The sequence below is a fragment of the Delphinus delphis genome, chromosome 20 (genome assembly GCF_949987515.2).
Source record: "Delphinus delphis chromosome 20, mDelDel1.2, whole genome shotgun sequence".
Lineage (NCBI taxonomy): Eukaryota > Metazoa > Chordata > Mammalia > Artiodactyla > Delphinidae > Delphinus > Delphinus delphis.
The window spans coordinates 52,204,593-52,229,691 of NC_082702.1; the positions used below are offsets into that span (position 1 = coordinate 52,204,593).

The 25,099-nt window shown below is 47.0% G+C and overlaps 1 protein-coding gene across 1 annotated transcript in view; it reads right to left on the reverse strand.

Annotated features, from left to right (window-relative positions):
- Positions 1-25,099, reverse strand: part of LOC132416076 (polycystin-1-like protein 2) — an 83,225-nt gene that overhangs the window by 45,452 nt on the left and 12,674 nt on the right. Inside the window, 14 exon segments of the mRNA XM_059999304.1 lie at positions 1,251-1,367; positions 1,370-1,414; positions 2,549-2,690; positions 3,409-3,470; positions 3,473-3,528; positions 5,382-5,589; positions 7,103-7,220; positions 8,949-8,998; positions 11,405-11,482; positions 13,656-13,826; positions 13,829-14,023; positions 14,026-14,058; positions 16,019-16,248; positions 24,521-24,878. Coding sequence (XP_059855287.1) covers positions 1,251-1,367; positions 1,370-1,414; positions 2,549-2,690; positions 3,409-3,470; positions 3,473-3,528; positions 5,382-5,589; positions 7,103-7,220; positions 8,949-8,998; positions 11,405-11,482; positions 13,656-13,826; positions 13,829-14,023; positions 14,026-14,058; positions 16,019-16,248; positions 24,521-24,878 — 1,863 coding nt within the window.

Genomic DNA, 25,099 nt, shown 5'->3' on the forward strand with positions numbered 1-25,099 from the left:
GTCAGAGACCTCCTCTCTTTTGTTCACTGCTGTATATCTAGGACCTAGAACGGAGCCTGACGTTCAATACGTCTGCTGTAAGAGTGAATGAATGAATGAATATCCTTCGTATCCTTAAAGGGGACCCGCCTATCATTGGAATCACTTCATTGTAGTGTGCGGACAATCACGACGTTCTTGAATTGTAATTGACAACTCATTTTTATATGGTCACACTTCCCTGCCCCTTACTGGAGCAGCTAGCCTGGCGTCTCCATTTAGGAGGACACAGGTTTGAAATGAAATCTGCTTACCTTCCTTGAATTGGTCCCTTCCAGGCTCAGACCCAGTAGCGGCCCTCTGAACAGCCCTGCATTCCATGTCCATCTAACGGGCACCCCATGAAAACCACAATCCCTTGGGTCTGAGAATGGGGCCCCTCCATCTTTGCCTAGTCAATGGGTTCAGTTTATGTCCTTGTGGTGTTTAATGCCGGACCCTGGGGAGCACCCCTGCAACACTCCTGGAGCCTAGGTTTGCAGGAAGGTCCCAATCTGACTGGCACATTTTCAGAGCTCTTGTGAGGGTCACAGAATGCCAAAGGCCATTGGGAGGAGACAAGGACTCAAACGGGCCCGCCAAGGACCAACCACCCCCAAATCGGAAGAGCAGAGGCAATGTGGGCGCTCACCCCGTCTCTCCTGCTGATGCCCTGCTGCTGTCTTGGGTGTGGGTTGTGGTGACAGGACACTGGCTGGGGCACTGAAGTGGGGTGGCATCAGCATGCTCCGTCCTCTCCTGTAAACCTGTGCAAACAGGTCTCGTCTCAGCTCAGCATGCTCTGTGACATCGCCCATTCCCAGCTACCTCCCGCAAAGTGGGGTCAGTAGCATCGTGGATGGTTCTGTGAACCAGGCCACCCCTGTCCTGAGTGGCTCCAGGGGTCGGGGCTACTCCGAGTGTGCACTGAGGAGTGGTATCCTGGTAGCGACCCCACGTGGTCACACTTCTGCATATCCTCCTCCATTTAGCCTGTTCCACGTCCCTCATGCCACGATAGAGGTTGTTTTGGCCTCCACAGTTGTGGAGAAGATAGGGAGTTACTGCTTCTCACCTCGCTGAGATGTGTGGCAGGGTCTGTGTGCCTGGGGGCGGGGCTTCAGGGTCATCCTGCAAACCTCTCTCACACATGGAACATATTCTTTGCAGCTCCCGGAGAGAGACAGGCACCTATTCAGGAGATGAGGGGAGAGCTAGTCCCAAGCCGCTACCTGACTCCAGGCAGAAGCAGTACTCCAGGAGCCCCAGGGCGGCGGAAGCGTTGCAGAAGATGGCAAAGCTCGTCAGAACAGTGCCCTCCTCTGGGGCAGTGGTACAGGTGGGCAGTGGGAGCTGATCACGTAGGTGCCCTCCCTGTAGGCGTGCCGGGTCACTGCTGGGGAGAGGAGACGGAGGGTGCTTAGGGGGCTGTGTGAGGCGCACAAACTCCGCCATGGTTCACGATCTCCTGGGAGCTTGTTCAACATGCAGGTTCCCAGGCCCCTCTCCAGGGCCTCAGACCTCTCTGTAGATTCTGGGGTGGGGCCCAGAAATCTGCATATCTAACAACTCCCACGCCCACCCCCTCACCCCCTTGATGCAGGGCATTCCAGGGTCTCTGAGAAACTGGGCAGAGATAGAATCCCAGTCCTGCCATTTACTATCCATGTGACCTTGGCTTTCACCTTTTTAAGAATCAGTTTCTCATCTGTAAAATGGGGCTAATAATAATAGCTTCCTCCCAGGGCTTTAGTGAGGAGGGAGTATATCGGGAAACAAGACTTGCTCAAGAGACCGAGTTAGGACGGGCCACAGCCAGGATCTGGAAACACGCAGAACTCCCCCCAAACCATGGGCTCCCATAGCACCATGAAGAGCCCCCAGCTAAGCTGCGCCAATACCCCACACCACCCGTTATAATCACCTGGTTTTTCAAAAGGAGTGCACACCTGGAAGAGCTGGGCATAGAGGATTTTAATCAATTAAAATGAATTCCCTGGCCTACACTTAATTCAGAAGGTTTGGGGTGAACCCAGGAGTGTGCATTTTAAACTAGTACCCCAGGTTATCCTGGGCAGGTGGTCTATGGGCCACTTTGAGAAATACTGAATCAAAGGAATGCACCTGAAAAAGAATAATCACCCCATTATTTATCTTTTTGAGAGTCTACTTCTCCTGCTGCTCTGGGCTTGTTTTAAGTGAGAAGCACTGAATCGCCTGGCAGGACGTGCAGGCTGCACACCCCACTGCTTTTACCACTGATGGTGTGTCATCCACCCTGCATCATACAGTTCAGAGGCGGGTGTTTCTGTTCTGCCGTTTGCATGAGTGGAAATTGAGGCACAGAGACCTTGAATCCGATGCCTGAAGTCTTCCAGTTAGAAGGCGGCGGTGGTGGGATTCACACCAGAGCCTGTGTATGGCCCCCGCCCTGCACTGATGTCCCCTGTTTCAGCGCTCCTGGGTTTGTCTTGCTCACTGTCTGCAGGAGACAGGATCTGTGACATGAGACTGAAGGAGGCCTTCCGACCTCTGACTCTGGTTCCGGTGGCCTGGCTGCGGGTCCTCAGGAAGGAGCTGTTCAGCAGCAGGGTGGCGGTGTCGCTCTGAAGGAGGATTAAAGAACGTGGCCAGAATCCTTGGAGTCTGCAGGCCGCCGGGAGGGGCTCGGCCTGAAAGAGAGCACAGCCCAGGGCCCCTGAGGCTGCAGCCAGCCTACAGGACTCAGCAGGGCAGCGGCTTCTGACCCTGGGAGGCCTTTCGGATTTGTCTCCAATGGATTGACGGCAGTATCACCTGCTTTCCTGAGGTCAGCCCAAATAGCTCATCTCCAGCCGCGTTAGAGTGTTTGTCCTTGTCCAGGTTCCCTGGAAGCAGAGTCTGAGACAAGGATTTGTGTGCAGGGCATTTGTGAGGGAGGCTCTCAGGCAAAACCAGGAGGGCAGGGAGGGAAGCCGAATGGGGTGGAGAATGAAACAAGGCAAAGAAGTGGTTTCGGGAGGCATCCAGCTTCATTCAGCCTGATCCCATGGGGAGCTCTGGAGCATAAGCTGCACCCCAGAAATTGTCTCACTCAGAGCCCGGGGGGCTAGGCTGTTAGACCCCACAGTTATTGGCCAGTAGCCGCCCCATCGCAGCTGGGGGATGCCTGCATCAGCCTGGTAAGGATGGGCTGGGCACCCACAGCATCTGCTGCGATGTTTCCCTATTGTTTCTGCTTCGCTGCATCCGTTCTGTCTTCTGACCAATGCTCCCCAGCCCCCGACTCCTACTCCTCGGGCTCTGAGTGGAGTTGACCAAACCCCAGCTCAGTCCTGGGCATGTGACTCAGGTCTGGTCAATCAAAGTGGGAAGACGTTTCTGTTTTTGAGAGGCTGCCAGTGTCCTCGCCTTCTCCAGCAGGGTGTCATCTAAATACCAGCTGAACACGGCTGCTGCAGACTTGTCCCCACGGTGACCTTGAGCATAACGCCCCTGCTGGCATTCACTGGCCTGCAGTTCTCCTCACAGCTGAAAGGGAGACAGAGAACGGAGCAGGGATGCTCCCTCAGACGTTGTGGCCACCCGCCTGGTCTTTTGTCCAGTTCTTCTCAAGTCCTTTGAGAAGGTAGGAAATGGCTTTGTCAAGTGAAAGATGGAATAAAAACAACTTCTGCCCCAACCAAAACCAGGTCATGAAGATGAAGCGATTCGTTCCTGCCTGAATTCCCATTTCATTCACTGCACAAGAGAATGACACGGAAAGTGCGTGACGCTGAGAGAGGACCCTAGGCTCCAATCCCGCCCCTGCCACTTGTGAATGACTGCTTTGCACAAGCCACTTAACCTCTCTGAACCTCAGTTTCCTCACCTGTAAAGTGAGGGGATAAGAGCAGTCAATTTCCATGATTCTTTCTAGTGCTGATAATGATCAGTGAATCCTGTGATTTTACAGCACACGTGCCACATCCCACTGTTATTAGCTTAGCCAGTGCTGACCACAACCCTATGAGGATCCCCATATCACAGACGAGCAAACTGAGCTCAGAAAGTTGTGTGATGAGTCCCAGGGACACAGCTCCTGAGTGGGGGATGGAACATGGGCCCACACGTCTGGACCCGAGTCCTGGGCCTTCTGTGTAATGTCATATTCCCTCACATGAGCCAGTGAGAGATCACTGACTCCTGCTGTGTCCAACCTATCCCCAGTCCTTTTAGTAGGAGCTTTAAAATAGCTCTCGAATCTCCCCACTTCTGTCTTCACGTCTACCCTAGTGCAAGTGAGCCAGACATTCTCCATTGGCCCCTGCAGCCCACTTGCCATCAACTCTGTGGCTCTGTGCGCCAGGGACTGATCTCCATAGACTGCATCACTGAGTCTCCACACCTGCCAATGGGCCCAGCCAATGGGGAGCCTTGAGAGGAGAGAGGTTGGGATAGTTATTCACCACTTTCCCTGCTCCTTACCAAATGGACTGCAGTTGGCAGAGGCCGTGTTCCTCTGGCCGAGGCCACAGCTCGTGCCGGGGGCACCTCTCCCGCAGCTGCAGCTCCCAAGGGGGTTCCAGAGATGCCATCCCCTTCTCTTACCCCTGCAGGCCTAAGAGGGACAATGGCTTCCTCCTGTTGTAGTCCTGCATTGTCATCCCTGGTTGATCCCCTTATCCCTGCCCTTGTCTGTAAATAGACCCTTTATCCAACTCCCCTCCATTCCCAATTTCAGTGAGCCATCTGCTTCCTTCAGGGACCCAGCTGATGGCCACGCTACCTTGAACTCTCACCTTGATTCCTGCAAGTGCCTAAGCAACCTCCCTGAGTCCTCTCTCGCCGCCTCCCGACCCCGCCCCAGCCGCTTCTCCACCCTGCTACCAGAGCGTTTGGAAGCAAAACGTGATCATGTTCCCAGCCTGCTTAAAAGTCTTGGGTGGCTTTCCAGAACTCTTAGGATAAAGGCCGAAATCATGTGTCTGACATAACCCTCAAGGCCCTGCCGGAGCCAGGCCCTGCCTGCTCTTCCGCCATGCTCCAGCCACACCAGCCTCTTTCACTTCCAGATTATTGTATGCTCCCTCCCTTTACTGTCTGTCCTGTCTCCCGCCCTCCCTTTTCCTGGCCAAGTTAATTCCTCTTCTGTCTTCACATCTCTGCTGAGGGCAGCCTTCCCTGATCCCGTGTCGGGGAAGATGTCATAGAGGCGTGCTCTCTCCTTCCATTCATTTGTGTGAACCACTGCTGATCACCAAGTAACCCCAGTGAGAACTGAGACTGGGTCTGGTTTTACCCACCACTGTATGTCCTACCCCTTAGTCAGTGTAGCCAGAGCTGGCACTCAGTACATGTTGGCCAAACGGCAGCCCTGCAGGAGTTTGCTCTGGTGCTCCCACCTGACTCGCGGCCTGAGTTCCAGGGGGTCAGACACACAGAGGCACTGCTTCTCCAGGTTCTCCAGCTCCCGGCCTCTCCAGACTGCCAGGCGCAGGGTAACAGCAGAGTCAGGCGTCGGCAGGCGGGACGGTGGCACTACCAACTCCCTCTGGTCTGTGCGGCGCAGCTGCCTCTCAACACAATCGCTCCACTGAGCCCAGCAGTGCCCTGAGAGAGAGAGAGGTAGGCCAACACTGTGATCCACCCAGGCACCTTGAACTTGACACATGTGGCTACCTTCTGGTTGGGGGTTTTTAGAAGAAATGGGTCATGGATAAGAAAATTGGTTCCAAATAGAGATTCTTTTTTTTTAGTTTCAGGTTGAAGGAATGGTGCCACAGAAGAATGTTTCTGGGGAAATGACCCCCGCTTCACCCAGACTCTGAGCAAACCTGCAGGATGTGTTGGCTTGTTTTGCATCAGTGACTTGCACTGGTGAGCAGGCCAGCACAGAGCAGGAGAGGCTCCCAGAGGATATACAGCCCCGCCTGGGAGAAGGCGCCTTCTTGTCCCTGGTGTAAGTGATTGTCCACAGCTGTTTGTCTCTGTGCGGTACATTGGGGACCTGGGAGGCTGTATCTCTATCTGGGACGCTGCATGTCATCTCGTGCTTTGTACCAACTCAGTAAGTCTCTGTGTCCTTTGCCCTTCAACTCTGTTGATTAATGTATATCCACTACTCCAACTACCCCTGATGTGTAGTCATTCACAGGATATGCCTGGGGTCAGGTCATCAGCTCGATCACCTAAAACCTATATTTGTATCCTCTATTAATTCAGATAACAAGAACTAACATGCTGAAGGATGTCCTGAGCACTTACCGATTAATATCAAAAGACTTCAAATGTTACATGACTTTTGATCCAGTTATTCCATTTCTGGGAACTTGTTTATGAAAGTAACCACAGCCGCAAGTAAAGATTGAACTGTAAGGATGTTCATTACAGCGTTGTTTATAAGGGCAAATCATTTGAAACAACCTCAGTGTCCAAAAAGAGGGCACTGGTAAATAAATGATCATGCAGCAACTTGACAGTCTATTATGCAGGTATTATGAAAATCAAGATGGAGAAGAAGATACCAAGACATGAAAATATGTGGGATACATTGTTCAATGAAAAAAAAGGGTAACAAAAGCAATATGTACAGTATGAATGGCATTCATTTTATTTCTAGAAGAGTGTGCATAGCTAGGATATATCTGTATAAAAAGGAGAACAACCATTTCTTAAAAATAAGTACTGGTGGTACCATCTTGGTTTGTCAGAAAAGACCTCATCACTTCCTCCTTCTAAACTATCTTCTCAGTGGCATACCAAGAGCGTGGAGGTTAAAAGAGGGGTTCAGTCCAAGAGGGGAGGAGTATTTTACCACTAATGTTGTTTGTGGTGACAGTAAAAAAGCAGGCTGGTTTTAGGGCTTAACTGTTGTTCCTAAATTCTCTACAGATAGTGCCTCTCCTGGTTGCCTGCATTCAGGGCCACCCCCATCGTGGTTTGCCACTGCTTCCACCCACCTCCCATTTCTATGGAATTCACAATCTCTGGCACGTACAAGGCACACAAAACGTCAAGCATGAGTAATCCTGGTGTGAAGGTTAAGAAAAACAGCAGCAAAAGCTGACCGTTGTCCATCACTCCGTGGTGAGATAGGACGGTTCAGAGTTCTAAGGTCACCTACCACATGCCCACTGGAAGCAAAAGTCCTTGTTACTATCTGGCCAGCCCAGAGTCACTGTTGTGAAAGGATCCAAGTACTGACCTGGTTCCACGCACAGCTCCACATCCCCTCTATCTCTCTGCAGAAAAAGCAGCTGGCTGGTGAGACGCCCTCCACAGCTGGCACCCCACCTTGCGCCCCAGAGCAGTCTGTGCCAGGGGTGGCCACAGTGTGAGGCATGGAGTGGAGACAGACCTGTCTGATCCCCCTAGCCTGCAGGGGATGGATCACTGGGTAAGTGACTAGGCCAAGTGCGGGCTGGGTGCCAAGGGTTCATCATGCGTTCAGCTGCATGAACAGAGCCTGCTCTGGGCCAGGCCCAGTGCTTGAGGCCTGGAGATAGAGGAATAGAGAGCCAGCCCCTGCCCTTATACCTAGTCTGACAGACAAGGAACCCAACAATTAAAATGCAGAGTGCTAACTGCTGCAGTAGAGAGGGCTCAGGGGATCGTGATAATAGATGAGGGAGGAAGTAGGTTGAGAACGCCTGTTCCCCCTAAGGATTTGACAGTGTCTGACTCCTGGGGCTGCTGTGGATCAGATGAGAAAAACGAGTGACGCGCTTCCTCTTGTGTCTGGAGCAGAGGACAGCGCGGAGCTATTACCTCTACACAGCAGACAGCTGGTGTCAGGGCAAGCTTCCCAGAGGACAGGACCCCAGGGCTATGGAGCCGGGGAAGGAGGAGGAGTGAGGGCGAGCTGGGGCAACGATGGAGAGCACGTGGATTCAAGGAAAGGGGTTGGCAGGCATGTGGTGTGTTCCAGGATCAGTTCTGGTTAGACCTGTTAAACAGCTCAGGCCCAGAGGGCTTGTCCTGGGAATAACAGGAGGCTGTGGCAGAACTCAGTCCCCAGGGGTCTCTCTGGTTTGAGAATAAAGCTCAACCCCCTTGCCTTGGCACCTGAGGCCCCATGTGATTTGGCCTCTGTCCGTCTCTATAATCTCCTACATCCTCCCCGCCTCCAACAGCAGGCCTCAGGGCCTTCTCATCTACATACCTAGACAGCTCTTGTTCTGCTTCCAGGATGGCTGGCTGTCCTATCTTCAGGTCCCCACTTAAATGTTACCTCTCAAGAGCCCATGTCTGATCACATTTGCTAGTCCACCCTCTGCTAGTTGCTGTCACTGCACTGTATTGGTTCTAGTTAGATGCATCACAGTTCTTAATTATATGCTAACTTGTGAGTTAGTCTCACCCGCTAAGCTTCCTGAAGGCAGGGACCACATCTGTTTATTCACCATTGTTTCCCCAGCCCCTAATACCAATCCTTGAACATTGTAGAGGCACAATAAATCTTGTTATTGAATAAATGCATGCATGAGCAATGTCAAGAGCAAGGAGTCAAAGACTTAGTCTTGCTATAAATACCAAAAGACCTGGGCCTTTTTTCTCATATAAGCATTAAAAGCCATGAATTTCCATCCGAGCACTGCCTTAGCTGTATCCCATAAATTTGGATAGGTTGTGTTGTCATTATCACTTAAAATATTTTAAAATATCCTTGTGATTTTTTCTTTGACCCATTGATCTTTTTTTTTAAGAAGTGTGCTGTTTAATTTCCAAGATGTCTGAGAGATATCTACGTATCCTAGATAACTTATTATTGATTTATAACATGCTGCTGTTGTGGTTAGAGGACATGCTTCATTTGATTTCAATCCCTCTGGGTTTCTTTTTAAAAAGAAGAAGCCTCAGTGATTGCTAGTGCTCTGCTGTTAGCACCAAAAAGCCCAAATTCAAAACTAAAACAGAGTACTTAGACATCTTTTTCTTGTGAGGTTAAGTGTTTTAAAAAAAATACTCACATTCTTTTCCTGAGCCTTTGTTCCAGGTGGTTCTTGGAGACTGAAGGGAGCTATGAACACAGTAGGGATGGGTGTCAGACGTTGGTGGTGTTTATAAGGTCACCAAAGGGCAGAGTCAGAGGGTACGCTGAGGATGCCCTGGGAGTATCTGCCTGTCTTTGGAAATGGTTTAGGGACACGCAGAGAATATTCAGGTTGTAGGAAATGGGTCAAAAGCAAAACCGTCATGTTCACCGCTGGGCTATAGACACCTCTTTGGCGGATAAGAAAGAGGCGGGCAGCTGCCAATGGCAGGTAGAACAAGATTAAGGTCAGACTTGCAGCTGTTCGCCATTAATGTTTACCTGCCAGTTGAAGGGTGAGGGTGGGGAGCCCTCATCTCATATGCTATTTTCTGTGGTGCAAATGTTCCCATACAGGCAGATTTCAGGATACCAAGGTGACCTCACTGAATGCATAGTGGGAGAGATGGGCACAACCAGCTCTGGCAGGCTGGTAGGAGCTGGACTCAGCACGCCATGGTGTGTTTCTGGATCCATTCATTGGCGTCTTAATGGCTGTGCGAACCTCGGCAGGTTAGTTACTCTTTCTGAGTCTTAGGTGCCTCATCCGTAAAGAAGGCTGAAGGCAGCCCTTATTTCTCAAAGCTCCAGGAGGACTGAATGCTGTGCTGTATATATTAGTGCTTTGTCATCTATTCATCTGTAAAGAATATTAGTGTGTCAAGTTAAAAAAAATGGAAAAGGTACTCTCAGCTGATATGCTCTGAAGATACTGAAATGTGAGTTTGATTAATATCTAATTAAAGTGTAGTGATTAAGTTAAGCACTTAGGGTTGGTCGTTCCATGTGATTCGCTAGGCCCTGGTGACTTGGATGTTTTAAGATCAGGGTATTACTGATCTTTAAAGAATTCCCTCTCAGTGAATTCTTATTCTCACAATGATAAGTTTGAAGGTCTGTAAAATCATACAAAACAAAGCTAAAATGCCAGACACAGAGATCTTTCTTAACCGTAAGAAGGAAGATGGTCCAATAACCCTGAATGAAGAAATCCAGAGAAATTGTCGCTACCCTGATCCTGCCATGAATTAGCTGAGTGACTTTTGCAAAGTCAATTAACCTCCCTGGACCTCAAATTCCATACGTGGAAACTCCTAGGAGGACTGTGGACAGTAAGTAGAACGGATATCTCATATTTTCTTCCCCCGTCCAGGCATCCACGCCCCCTTCTTTTGATAATGGCACTGACAGATGATATTTTCCCTGGGGAACCATCCCTCCCCACCCTCAGTCCTTTGGGTGAATCTGATCCTACGTCATGTTCCGGGGTGGACGTGTGATCCTGGTCTGCCCTGAGTACCACTGCCCTCTGGTCTCAGCAACAGGTCTAGGAGGGACCATGAACCAAGCTTAGACAAGTGAGAGGCAGCCTCAGGACTTGTTCTGAAAATATCAACACAGAGATGCTCTTTCTCCTCTGGGGTTAAGGACTGAAGCCTGCAGCCATCTTGCTACTACTTGGGAAGAGGGAGTCGGACTGAAGCCAACATAGAACAAAGAGATGGAGAGAGGCAGATTTCCGAAGACATTGCGTGGCTGGATCCTGCTGTGCCTAAACCCTGGACTTTTATTTTCTGAGTTGATAAAATTTCCTTTGGCTTGAGCCATTTTGAACTTCTTTTCTTTCTCTTGCTACTCAAAAGTCCGGGCAAACACAGTCAAGGTGAATTTTAAGACAGTGACATCTACTATTGGCTGCCTACCAACAGCCAATACCCTGCTCTTCCTCTTGGCTGTCAGAATCCATCTTCTCCCACAGAGCCTAAAAATGCTGGATTCCCAGCATCCCTTACAGCTGGGCACCTGACCCAACTTTGGCCAATGGTATCTAAAGGGAAGATTGCTGGGGACTAGTGGGAAAGACTTTTTTCCCTAATATAAAGAGATGCACAGGGGGACATGGGTTTCTGCTGCTGCTGGATAATGCTGGGTTGACAGGTGATGTCTGGAACTGCGGCAGCCATCTTGATTGCATGAGACACAAGCCTAAGGACCAAGTGAAATCTCTGAGGGTGGCAGAGCAGAATGACAGACTGAGCCTGGGTCCTCACTGGTGACACTGAGCCACTGAACCAACCTGGGAACTAACTTCTTAGTTATGTAAGATAATAAGACTTGAACTTAAAGCCACTTATGTTGGGCTTTCTATTATTTGAAGCCTAAAGCAGTGCAACTAATACAAATTCGAATGTTTTAGAATTCTGTATCAATGGTTGGATGTTCTGTTGCTTACATTATTGCCTATTTAGAGTAACCAGAGAATTCTTAATATCTGTGAAACAAAATAAGCATTCAAAGCTCTGTTTTGAGGGCCCCCTCACTAGATTCCCGAGGAAGTGCAATGCCCTAAACTCCTGGTCACAAGTTTTATACCCCCTTGCAGAAAATTCTTACCTGTGACAGTGATGCTTCCAATTTTCAAACTCAAGTTTGAGAAGGCGTTCCTCACCAGCACAGTGACCAGAAAGGTGCCTGCAATGCAAAGGGTGGAGAATTATGGGCATTGTAATAAATTGTTTAACTTGCTCTGAGAGAGTTCTCCCAGCCTGTGCTTCTCCAGTCCTCTGATGGCAGTATCTGACTCTTTCATCATCAAAGCATTTAATGTATCCCTGATGTATGCCAGGCATGGTGCAAGGCTCTGGGGACACAGAGATGAATGAAACATGGTCCTTGTCCTCAAGGCCTTATGGTCTAGTAGGCATGTGGGACACTCCAGTGTGGGAATCGGCATGGAAGGCAGTGTGGGCATGGGGTTGGGGGTCTGCTTCTACCTTGGGGGAGAAAGAAATGGTTAATGAGGTGGGGCAGGGGCTAGAGCTGAAGTTCAGAGGATGAGCAGGTGCTCATTTGCCAGATGAGAGAGGAGATTCCAGCAGAAGGAGGCCAATTACACGGTTTTAAAAGGGTCGAGAGAGTGGGGAGGGGAGAGGAGGATTTGTCAGAAGACTTGGAGAGAGCCGCTGCTACATGAGTATCCCCGCCCCCCTGCCTCCCTCATGGGGAAGAGGTGGTGGGTGCTACCTTCTTCTCTTCTCAAGCCTGGAGAGAAGGTCTTCAGAGAGGGCCCTTGGTGAGCTGGGTATGTGTTCTTTGAGGCTGGGAACCCCCATGGACAGGTTCCTTACTCATGCCCTTGGAATGATCTATGACGGGTGGAGGAGAGGGAAGGGGAGAGAGGAAAGGCAGCATTTCTGCATTTGGGAAATGACTACAGTCGGCTGGAAGCAGCCAAGGACTGGGTGAGAATTTTCTAAGGACCAGATGTTAGCCTTGGCGGCGGGGAGGCGGTGGAGAGGGTAGAGAGAACGAGGAGAACAGAGAAAGGGACCCTGTTGGTGACAGGAGAGCCCTGGACTGAGTGAATTCTTATTCTCAGACAGTTGTAGCTGTCTGACATCTATAGTTGTCAGTTGTCTATGAGCCTCAAGAGCCCATGGAAGCTCCTACGAGAGGCGGCTGCAAACATCTGCTGGGCGGTGAGAGCAAGGCCAGCGCCACCAAGTGAGCACCTTCCTGTCCTGCCTGGTTCCCTGTCCTTCCCCCCTCACTCCCTTCATCCCTGGAGGTGTCCAGTCTGTTTTTCTCATGGGGAGGAGAAGACTGCTTATCATCTAAGAGAGAGCCCCAAAGTCACAGGGTGTATGGAGAGTTTATCTCTTACCTCCTACCAAGTAGCTTTTATAGGAGACAAAAATTAATTTGAATTACAGCCTCTTTATTATATTTGCCATTGTCGTTCCATTTCATTTCCAGATTCTTCCTGTTCCAAACTGTACCTTTGGTACCTGGCAAAATTGCGATGTTTCTCTTCTTGACTCTGTCGTTCCTTCTGCCATCTCTTTTGCCACATCCCTTGCTGAGGGCATGGTAGCCCATACCTGCACATCATTACCCCCTTTCTCACACACCTCTGAGGTCCAGGGTAGCGGACCTGGGTGGGCTGGAGACTCTGCCACCTTCATCACTTTCCTGCCTGCTGACCTCACCACACTGCCCTCAGAGACACTCTGTTCTTTCCAGACTAAATGCACGTCAGCTGTGGCCTCCTGCCCTGGCTGGTGCCAGCCGGTCTGCTGCCCTATCTCTATTCCAGGCAGCCTCCTGATACCTCCTCTCTTGTCCCTCTCTCTCTTCCACCCTTTAGTTTTTACCCATCTCTCCCCCGCAGGGCGTGGACTGCAGTTTCCCGAAACACATTCTCCTCTAGAAATGATGGAAGAAATCCAAGTACTCCCGCTCTCTTCCAGTGGTTCTCAGTGGGGGTGATTTTGCTCCCCAGGGCACAGTTGGCAATGTCTGGAGACATCTGTAGTTGTCATGACTCGGAGGCTGGGGCTACTGGCACCCAGTGGGTCGAGGCCAGGGATGCTGCTAAGCATCCTACAGTGGACAGGACGGTCCCCACAACAAAGAATTATCTTGTCCCAAATGTCAGAAGTGCCAAAGTTGAGAATCCCTGTGACTATAAGTTCTATAACTGCAAGTAATGTCTGTCTCTTCCTTATTTTGTGACCCAGGCTGGATGCTGTGAACCATCTTTTTGTCTGGGACACACTGAAAAACTGGCTGGCAGAACCCTGGACACCAAGTCAGGAAGGGAAGAGGAGGGAGGTTTGGAAGGGGAGCCACAAACTCCAAGTACCTTCAAGAGGAACTGCCACGTGGTAAGTCCCAAATGGCCCCCCAAGGCTCTCTTTCTCATGGGAGAAGGTTGCATTGAGTCCTGCCACCTCAAAGTTCAGCCTCTCCGGGATACCGTGAGCCGCCGAGACATTGACCAGTAGGTCCTGTCCAAGCTCCAAGTTGCCAGAGCCCAGGAGGCCTGCAGGCCTGACAGGGGCTCCACGAAGTGGATGGTGATGTTTCTGGAGGGGGCAGAGGTGGTGATGTTGCTGGTGGCTCAGATCTCCAAGTGGTGCATCCCTGGGCCCATCCGTTGCTGGACTGCTCCATCCAGGGTCACACTGTAGGGGAGCGGGCCCCTCTGCGTGGTGAGCTCAGCCAGGTTGTGTTACCTGACAGCACAGTGTAAGTCACCCCTGTTCCTAGGTGGAGTAAGACACATTTAAGAATGTCAGTCATGCAGTAGATTATACTGAGGTAGTTCAGACTCCAGTTGTAAAGTCAGATTCCACATATAGACATAGATATGGATATAAAGACATATGTAAGGATATATCCTCCCCACCCAAATATTAAAACGGATTATCTCTGAGTATTGGGTTCATGAGTGATTTTTCTTTCAGGGCCCTCTCTGCTCACCTGCATATTCTAATTATTTTATTTATTTTATTTTATTTATTTGGCTGCGCCGGGTCTTAATTGCAGCACACAGGATCTTCGTTGCCACGTGCGGGTTCTTAGTGGCAGCATGCAGGATCTAGTTCCCTGATGAGGGATCAAACCTGGGCCCCCTGCATTGGGAGCGCGGAGTCTTAACCACTGGACACCAGGGAAGTCCCTCTAATTATTTATACTATGCATGTGTTACCGTAAACTTAAAAGTTTGTAGTAAAAACCTCAGAACATTTTGTTGATAGAGATATCCTTGTGGCGAGGAAGGCTCAAAAGGTAGCATCTCTTAAGGGTGTGGCTGGTTTTTATGCATGAGAATTAGCCTCCAGTCTTGTCTTAAGTCGAAGCAGTGAAGCCCTTTCCATCTCCATGACTAACTGCCTGAAACCCTGCCCAACGAGAGAACTCAGCCTGTTCACATTAAGATGGGCTCCCTTACGGACTGGGGCTGGTTATCCTAACTGGATGCTAAATATTGTGGTTGACTCTTAAAAAATATGATTTAAACCACTAAATTAAGATTCTTTCCAATAGAAACCAAGCTAGTATATTTCTTGTTTGAGTGATGCTACTGTTGCTGCTGATGGTGTTGACATAAGCCCTCTGAGAACAGGAGCCCTGACTTTCATGTTTATTGCTGCCTCCCCCCATACCTGACAAAGAGTAGTCACTCAATTATGTTTGTAGAATGAAAAAAGATTATCTTAAGTTTTTCCAGGTGCGCCTAGCAAGCTATCTTCAGCCAACAAGCACACCAGAACAGAAAGGAGCCCCAAGCACTGTGTTTAAGGTCCCGCTTTAGATCCATGAAGTTACTGCTCTGAGTGAGGCTCTGGGTGGTATGAGGTTGGACTGAGACATGTCCTCACCTCCACAGCTCTGTGCCACTCAGTTTATATCAACAGGTCTCTGTCCAGATCTCAGACTGGACCTGTGCCTTGAGGAAAGATACTGCCTTCGGTGAGGATGGGAGAGTCTATTGACAGAAGGGGTGATAGTCAAAATATTTAACAACTGAAACTGCATGGGCACCAGCTAAGTAGAATGATGTTCTGATAAATCAGAATGGACACTGTGACCAATCCGAATGGATGCTGTGACCAATTAGAATGGACGTTGTGACCAATGAGAAATATTGCTATGACCAATCAGAATAGGTGCCATGACAAATCAGAATGGATACCTTGACTGATCAAAATGGACATGATGGCCAATCAGAATGGCCTCTGTGACCAATCAGAAGAGAAACTGTGAGCAATCAGCACGGACACCAGCCATAACAGCTGCTGTAGTTGATTATCAGCCCTAACTGGGGGCAATGTGATTGTGTCAAGCTGGTCGATGCTGGCTGTGCTGAGATTCACATTCCCCCAACAGGGAATGGCTTGGAAGTCCAAGTCTTGTGATGGGACTAGGGGCATGCAAATGGTCTTCAGAAGGATGGTTGCTCTCACTAGCTTACTAGCCTTGTGACTTTGGCCAAATTTCTCAACCTTCCTTCCATTTCTTCCTCCATAAAATGTATTGGGTGGGCTACTATATAAGCACTTAGACCAGTTCCTGGTATACACTAGGTACTAAATAAATGAGTGGCTAAGAAACTAACTCCATAAGTGTTTGCTGTTAGTACTTATTGAAGCCTGGGAGCTGGATGGATAGATTGGGGGCAAATCAAGGCTGCCTTGACCTTGACCATTTCTGCAGACTCACCTCCATCAAGCTCCACCTGAATCCACAGAGGGTCCCTGAAGACTGCCCAGGAGAGAGGGCTGGTTCCTGATGTGGACAGGCCAGAACACCCAGTCACACAGAGCCTCTCCATCTTGTCTCACATCATCACTTGCTTCTGAGCTATCACATTCCACTCGCTGGTTGTACACTCGACAAACACAGTGAATTCCCCAGGGGCTGTGAACTGGTGGAAAACGCTGCTGGACAAACTGCCAACAACAGTCAGAAACATTACCAGTGTTGGGCTCACACACACGCGCATTCACATGTGTGCTTGTGTGCGCTCCCACCATACATCTCCCCTGCTCTGCAAAGATAAAAAACAATGAAGAAAAAGATGGTCCACGACCAAGCCACGCTCTCTGTGTTTGTGAAGGTTACACTGAGACTCCTGGAGCAGGTGAGAAATGGAAGAAATAGCTCTGACTAATTAGGGAGCCGAATACTTGGCTGCAAGTCCGTTGTCTGCCATTTTCTCCCTCTGTGGCTCATAGACACCCCCTCTCTGGGCCTTCTTGCTTCATCTGTAAAATACTGTGCCCCAGCCTACCTTTCTGAGCCTTGTTTTCCCTATTTGTAAAATGGGATGAGTCCAAACATATCAAAATTGTGAGTATGTTTTGCTTCTCATTTTCCCAAGGGGACTAATTTAAAATCTCTCAAATGGCCCCCAAAGATTCATGTGACCTCCCCTCCTGTCCTCCTCCTCAGCTCCTGCCACACTCCCCTTCTGTAACTATACTGGTAGCTCAGACCTCTTTCCAGTTCATAGAACATGTCACTTCTTCCCCACCCCAAGGCCCAGAAGTGCTCTTTACAGGGAAGCCTCTTGCCCATCCCTTTGCTCATACGCTTGTTCTTCCTTCAGTTCTCAGCTTAAACATCACCTCCTCAGGGCCGTCTTCTTAAATTCTTTTATAACTGCCATAGCTTTGCTGCTTCTCCTAGGTGACACTCACCCCTTTTGTGCTCGCTTATTCACTGTCATGCTTCCCTGTGAAGCTGTCAGCTCAGACAGTGTCTGTCTAGTTCTCCCTTTATACCTGGCATCTAGCACAGAGCCTAGCACATAGTGAGGGCTTGAGAAATAGTTTACAAATGGATACAGTTGTGATAAAGCTTGGAGAACAGTAACCTGATTCTTGGTGCTGGCCAAGATGGAGTTAGCCCACTATAGCCTATTTCTTCCATTAATTACAACTAAAAACCTGGGCAGAACACAAAAAGAAACTACCCAAGGACTCTGAAAAGTAAAAAACAGTAGGCAGATTGTGGGTGAAAGTCAAAACTTTAAGAATCGTCCATAAAGACGGGAGTTTCCTGTTTTCTTTCTGGGTTTTTTTTTTGTGTGTGTGTGGGGTTTGTTTGTTTGTTTGTTTAATCTCCTTTATCTCTTGACTTTGTCCCGAGGGTAGTCTGGGTCATGGTACTGCACAGTGAGTAAAGAAAACAAAAACCCCGAGAGAAACACCCTCTGTTTAGCCAGAGGACCAGAAAAAGGGCCCCAGTGAGTCTGAGACTACAAAGGAAATACCCACTTTTGTTTTGTGTTAGTCTTTTTTTTTTCTCTCCTGTACCTACCCCAGGCTGTCCTCTCTCTTGGAGCCTCACTGACTGTGTGGGGTGATGCAGACCCCAAAATCCCTAAGAGAAAACTGATCTTTCTATCCAGAAGATCCATGGAAAGGGGCCTGTGGGAGCTGGAGATTGTGGGGAAAGTCCTGAAAAGGAGAGATGCAGAGATGATGATTCCCTAATTCTGTGTATGGCCCAGCATGAATCATGAGTTCACCCAGAAACTGCACATGTGCAGGACAGACCCAAAGAAATATAGCAAAGGCCTCTTGGACTAAAGTACAACATAAACCAGCACCCCGAGTGGCACATGAATGGAACAGACCCTGACGGTTTTGGAAACTGAACTGGAATGGGAACCACTGCTCACAGAAGGCAAGTCAGAATATGTGGTCTGAACCTAACTGGGTTGGTTGCCTGCTAAAACAAAACAAACAGACAAGAAAAAATTAACATTTTCCAGAGTATTCTTAAAAGGACCCAGAGTGTCAGAACCTACTACCTAAAATGTTCAGAATATAATCCAGAATTGCCTGATACATAAAGAACCAGGAAAATGTGGCCAAATTTCAAGGGAAAACATAATCAGTAGATGTCAGTCCTGAGGTGACTCAGATATTAAAATGTCAAAGACTTTAACCCAACTATTATAACTATGCTCCATGAAGTAAAAGGAAACTCTCTTGAAATGAATGGAAAGCTAGACATTCTCAGCAGAGAAACCGAAACTATTAACAAGAGCCAAGTGGAAATTTTAGAAATGAATAACACACTGTCTGAAATAAAAGAGTCATTGGTTGGATGCAATAGCAGAATTGAGATGGCAGAGGGAAAAGTCAGTGAGCTTGAAGACAGAGCAAGAGAAATTATCCAATCTAAAGAACATAGAGAAAAAAATATTAAAAATTAAAAAAATGAGCAGAATGTCAGCAATCTGTGTAACAATATCTAAAGGTAAAACATTTGTGTTATTGGAGCACCAGAGAGAAGAAAGAGGTTGCTGTAGAAAAATATATTTGAAGAAATAATGGCTGAAAACTTTCCAGATTTGACAAAGCACGTAAATTTAAAGATTCAAGAAGTTCTGTGAAACCCCAAATGTAACAAACAAATGAAAACAAACAAAAAAAAAACCTTAAAGAAAACCTTGCCCACACATATAGTGAAGTGCTGAAAATTGAAGATAAAAAAAATCTTGAGATCAGTCTGAAAAAAAATGATACACTACATGTAGAGAAAACAGTGATTTGAATGACTGTAGATTTCTTTGGAAACTGGAGGTCAGAGACAGTGAATGACATCTTCAAAGTGCTGAAAGAAAAGAGCTGTCAACACATAATTCTGTAGCCAGCAAAAATATCTTCCAGGAATTAAATCAAAATAAAGACATTCTCAGGAATAAAGAAATTCTGTAACAGACTTTGTTGCTGCAAAATCTACTTTAAAAGAAATGCTTGGGCTTCCCCAGTGGCTCAGTGGTTAAGAATCTGCCTGCCAGTGCAGTTCGAGCCCTGGTCCAGGAAGATCCCACATGCCGTGGAGCATCTAAGCCCGTGTGACACAACTACTGAGCATGTGCTCTAGAGCCCATGAGGCACAACTACTGAGCCCGTGCGCCACAACTACTGAAGCTCATGTGCCTAGAGCCCGTGCTCCACAACAAGAGAAGCCACCGCAATGATGAAGCCCGTGCACTGCAACGAACAGTAGCCCCTGCTCGCCACAACTAGAGAAAGCCCGTGCGCGGCTACAAAGACCCAACACAGCCATAAATAAATAAACAAATTTATTTTTTAAAAAAATGAAAAAGGCAATTTGAAGGAAGTTTTTCCAGCTGAAGGGAAATGATATCAGAGGGAAACTCGAAACTTCAAGAATGAAGGGAGAGTTCAAGAAAAGGTAAATATCGTGGTAAATGTAGCCTATTTTTCTCCTCTTAAGTTCTTTAATATATGTATGACTGTTGAAAGGGCTTTTCAATGTATGTAAACATCCTACAACTGACAATTGTAACATAAAAGATGGCAGGCAAAGGAAACTATATGCTGGTAAGGCCATAATATTTTACCTGAAGTGGAAAATATTAACTCTAAGTAGACTGTGAAAGGTTAGATATGTATGTTGTAATCCCCAAGGAAACTATTTAAAAAGTAATACAAAGAAAAATAACCCCAAAAGCCAATAGGTAAGCTAAAATGGAATGCTGAAAATATTCAACTAATCCAAAAGAGGGGAAGAAAGGAGAGGAACGGGGGAAGATAAACAGAGGGTGCAAACAGAACACAAATAACAAAATAGTAGACCTAAATCTAACTACATCAATAATTACATTAATTGTAAACAGTCTAAACATACCAATTATTATGCCAGATGAGATTTTAAAAAACCAAGACTCAACTGTATGCTGTCTATAAGATGCCCACTTTAAATATGACAATATAGATAGGTTAAAAGTAAAAGAATGGTCGTATAGCACAGGGGACTCTACTCAGTGCTCTGTGGTGACCTAAATGGGAAGGAAATACAAAAAGGAGGGGATATATGTATACGTATAGCTGATTCACTTTGCTATACAGTAGAAACTAATACAACATTGTAAAACAACTATACTCCAATAAAAAATTTTAAAAAATAATCACTTTGAGAAAACAGTTAACAACAACAACAAAAAAGTAAAAGGATGGAAGAAAGATGTAACAGCAAACACTAATCAAAAGAATGTTGGAGTGGCCATTATTAATATCAAACCATGTAGATTTCAGAACAAGGAAACTAACTGTAGAAATGTGAAGATGGCCTTGAATCCTACCTGTTTTTCAGCAATCTGTCTGGAAGAAGCAATTTATTCCATTTTCTAAACTCTGGTGCCAACTGAAATTGCCCAGGACTAAAAAGCAGAGAAATGGATTTTTCTTGATTTGTCACCCAGTGATCTTACCCAAGAGCAAAGAGTGCAAAGTGGTTTAGTAACTGCTGCCAACAAAGAGAAGCTGTGCTTGGAGTACAAAGCAATGGAGACAACAACTTAAATTTAATGATCCTATGACCCAGGAATTCCACTCCTGGGTATAAACCCAACAGAAATGTGTACATATGTGCATGAAAAGACATGTACTAGAATGTTCACAGTTGCACAAGTTGTAATAGTACAAATGGGAAACCACCCCAATGCGTATCAACACTAGAATGGATAAGTTGAGGAATATTCATACAACAGAATGTTATACAGCAGTGAGAAAAAAGAAATCACAGTTATACACAGCAATATGCATAAATCTCAAAAACATACTGAGCAGAAGTAAGACACAAGAGAAAATATACTTTCCGATTCTATTTATAAAAATTTCAAACACAGGTCACAGTAGTCGATGATGTTAGAAATCAGTATCCTTGGGGGTGGGGGGGCGGCCCGTGGAGGATTTCTGGGTACTGGGTCATGTTTTGTTTCTTGATCTAGGTGCCGGTTACATGGATGTGTTTATTGTCTAAAAATTAATTGAACTGTATCTTTTTGTGCAGTTTTCTATACATATCTTATGCCTCAATAAAAAGTTGAAAAATTAGTTCAAAATTCCATCACTTACTGGTTTGTATACACTGCTTTGATACTTGATGTGAATATGTTACAATTTAATGAGAGGTCCCCCAGACTCAGCTCTGTCCAGAGGTGACTCAAAATAAAGACCCAAGAATTATGGCAATACCCAGATCTGTCAGTAGGTGGCGCTGAATTACCCAACGCTGGACTTGGACAAATTTCACTTTATTCAAATTGTGTCTATAGGCACATAATATAATTTCAGAAATGTAGAAAGTTTCCCACGACAAACAGAGAAACAAAACAGCTTGCCATGCAAATGAACACAAGACATGGGGAGTGCAAGGCTAGAAGGAGCTTTTAAAGGAGAAATCCTTTGACTTCTTACGCTGTTTCTATTTGAGGTTGAATCCTATCCATTAGCTCATGTGATTTATCTAGGATGGAGACGGAGTCCGATTTGAAAAATTCACCTGTTAGCCTAATGAGGAGTTAAGCAAAAGTAGGAGTCCATACAAACACATTTTAAAAAAGCATAGTGACGTTTGCACGAAGTATGTGACTTCTGTATACTTAAAATTCATGCCATTTTCCACACTGTAAACTGAGTTCTGAGGCTGCTAGTGCTTATAAGAAAGCATCAGAAATGTATCTCCCAATGTTAATAAAAATGATAGCAGAAGATGAGTGGGTAGTTTCAAGGTCTAACAGATCTTTAAAGTAGACAAAATTGGGTTATCGGGTTGGAGTTATGGTGGAGGGTATCACCATTTATTTCTTTCGAAAGAGAAAAGAAAATGCAGTAGCTTTCACTTACAGCAAATGCCCAGAGGGTTTGCAAATGTAAAGCATTGTTTATTGCTGTTTCTCTTAGATTATGAAAACATTTAATGACACAGAGAATTCCAGAGAGTAATATGATAAACACCCTTGGACTCACCATCCAGAGTGGACAAGTATTTGCATTTTGTCCCATTTGCTCCAGTTTTTAACTACATTTGTATATTACTGAAATGTCCTTGTGTAACTAAAGAACTTAGCAGGGCTACAGTCAGTCAATTTTGACTTATGCCAAATGCAATTTGTGTAAAATTTGGGGGCTGAAAGACTATGTAACTTAGCATTTCTTGTTTGTTTTTCTTAATTTATTTATTTTTGGCTGTGTTGGATCTTCGTTTCTGTGCGAGGGCTTTCTCTAGTTGCAGCGCGTGGGGGCCACTCTTCATCGCAGTGCGCGGGCCTCTCACTATCGCGGCCTCTCTTGTTGCGGAGCACAGGCTCCAGACGCGCAGGCTCAGTAGTTGTGGCTCACGGGCCCAGTTGCTCCGCGGCATGTGGGATCCTCCCAGATCAGGGCTCGAACCCGTGTCCCCTGCATTGGCAGGCAGATTCTTAACCACTGTGCCACCAGGGAAGCCCCAGCATTTCTTGTTTTATTGATGAAATGGTAGCAAACGGGAAGAAACCTGCAGAATAATGCCATGGGTATTTCTATCACTTAAACCTTTTTTTCTCCAAAGCAACTTCATATTTAATTTCTCATTTTACTCTGTGAAACAGTTAAGATCGCCATCAATATAAATGTGATAGGGAAGGAAATGGAAACCCAGAGATTGTCTCTGGGTCTCACATCATATCTAGGATAAGAACCCCAGCCTCTGGACACATTTTATTTTGCGGCATGGCACAATGCCTGAGACCCCAGAGGACTTCTGAGTTTGAGATCCGAACTCACTGGATCAGATTTGGACTGTGGACCGGGTTGGTCCCCGGGTTGCCCCAGCCCACCCAGGCCTTCTGGGAATGGCAGGCACCCACAGGGCTGAATTCAGAACCTCTAGCCCACACAGAGTAGAACCAGAGATGTTTCAGGGTTAGGAGAGGTGCTTATGGGCCTCCGTGATTTCCCTGGGGATCCTTGATTTCTCTGAAATGAGCCAGATGCCAAGGAGGATCTGGAACTGATGGGGCACCCCTTCAGCTGGGGCACCCAGCAGGGTAGAATGGAGATTATTCCAGGCCCAGGTAGGACTTCGAAATGTTATGAATTGTGTTCAGCTGCCATCCGCTTGGGGAGCTATTCTTCCCTGGAGGATGCAGCGTCTGGTGCCCTTGGGCCCCGATGCTGCATGCTGTGTCCTCCACCAGGACCTAAGAGCCTAAGAGCCTGAGCTTTGATTCCAGGCAGCCCTGGCTTGCCTGGCTATGCTGTCACTCACCAGCTGCGTGGCTTGGGCATCGCTACTGGACCTCTTGAAGCCTCAATAGCTTTGTCTGTAAAACAAGATGATTATGTAGTTCAGCACTGTCCAACAGAAACTGAGTGAGCCACGTGTGTCATTGTAAACTTTCTAATGGTCACACTGAAAAAAGTGAGAAGGAGCAGGTGAAATTAATTTAGAAAATTTATTTCCTTAACCCCAATAGATCCAAAATACTATCATTTCAATGTGTAATCAGTATCAAAACATCACTTAGTGAGATATTTTACATTCTTTCATGGGAAGGGAGGTACATCTTCAATATCCCACGTGCGTTTACATTTACAGCACATCTCAGTTGAGAGCAGCTGTATTCCAAGGGCCCAGTAGCTCATATGGTGAGTGGCTGTTATTCAGGACAGAGTAGCTCCTGCTCATGGGGTTGTTGTGAGGATTAAGTGAGATTGGGTGTGAAAGCTGCTTAGCTGGACTGTTATTAATATTGCTACTATTATTTTTATTATCCTTATCAACAAAAAACATTCGTACACGCAGGTGAGCATCTTCTTCACCCCGTTACTGACTCCTTGGACAGTGACTCGGGAGATTCCGCAGAGCCGAGCTAAAAGGACCCAGCTCTCCATGACTGTTTGAGTGACCTTCTCCATTGAGAAAACCTGTGAGCACCATTCCTCCCATTCCCGTATGTATGCCCCTTTGTACTGTGACTCTGCCTCTCCTTCCACCAACAGGTGGAGACTATTTCTCCACCTGTTCAGTGTGGGCTTGGCCATGGAACTTGCTCTGGTCAATGGGACATTAGAAAATGTGACACAAGTAGTGATTTGAAAAATGCTTACACATTGGACCTTGCTTTCACTCCCTGCTGGAAACTCTTGTGCCACCATGCAGATGAGCCTAGGCTAGCCTGTTGGGTTATGAGTGACACATGCCACTAGCTGACATCCAGCTAACTGCCAGACAAAAGAATGAGGCCTTCCTAGGCCATCCAGCTGAGCTAGTCCAGACAAGAAAAGACACCTAGCTGATCCAAAGAACCATGAAAAATTATAACTATTATTGTAAGTCACTAAGTTTTGTGGTGTTTTGTTATGCAGCAGAAACTGACTGATACATTTTTACTCAAGGCTCAGAAATTCCTCTTACCTTGTGGGGTAGTAGGGATCGAAAGTGTGGCCATATTCCATATTAATTATACAGGACAGGTTTCCAATGTAGGGACAGAGGAGCCATGTAAGGGAGATGGTGACATTGTCAAAGATGAAACTCTCGGGCTTCCCTGGTGGCACAGTGGTTGAGAGTCCACCTGCCGATGCAGGGGACATGGGTTTGTGCCCCAGTCTGGGAGGATTCCACATGCCACGGAGCGGCTGGGTCCGTGAGCCATGGCCGCTGAGCCTGTGCGTCCGGAGCCTGTGCTCTGCAACAGAAGAGGCCACAGCAGTGGGAGGCCCGTGTACCGCAAAAAAAAAAAAAAAAAAAAAAAAAAAAAAAAGATGAAACTCTCATTGCACACCATCAGCTTCAGGCCTGCACATCAAAACTCAAAATACCATTTGCCATTGCAAAGCAGATGTTTCTGTTTAAAACCTACTTTCTTCTATCTACCTGACCTTTATCTTTAGTGGGGCTTTTAAAGTTTTAAAATTTTTACTTTTTAAAGTTCTTTTGAATTTTTTCATTCCTAGGTAATACATGACCCAGATACAGAATTTGAAGTGTACA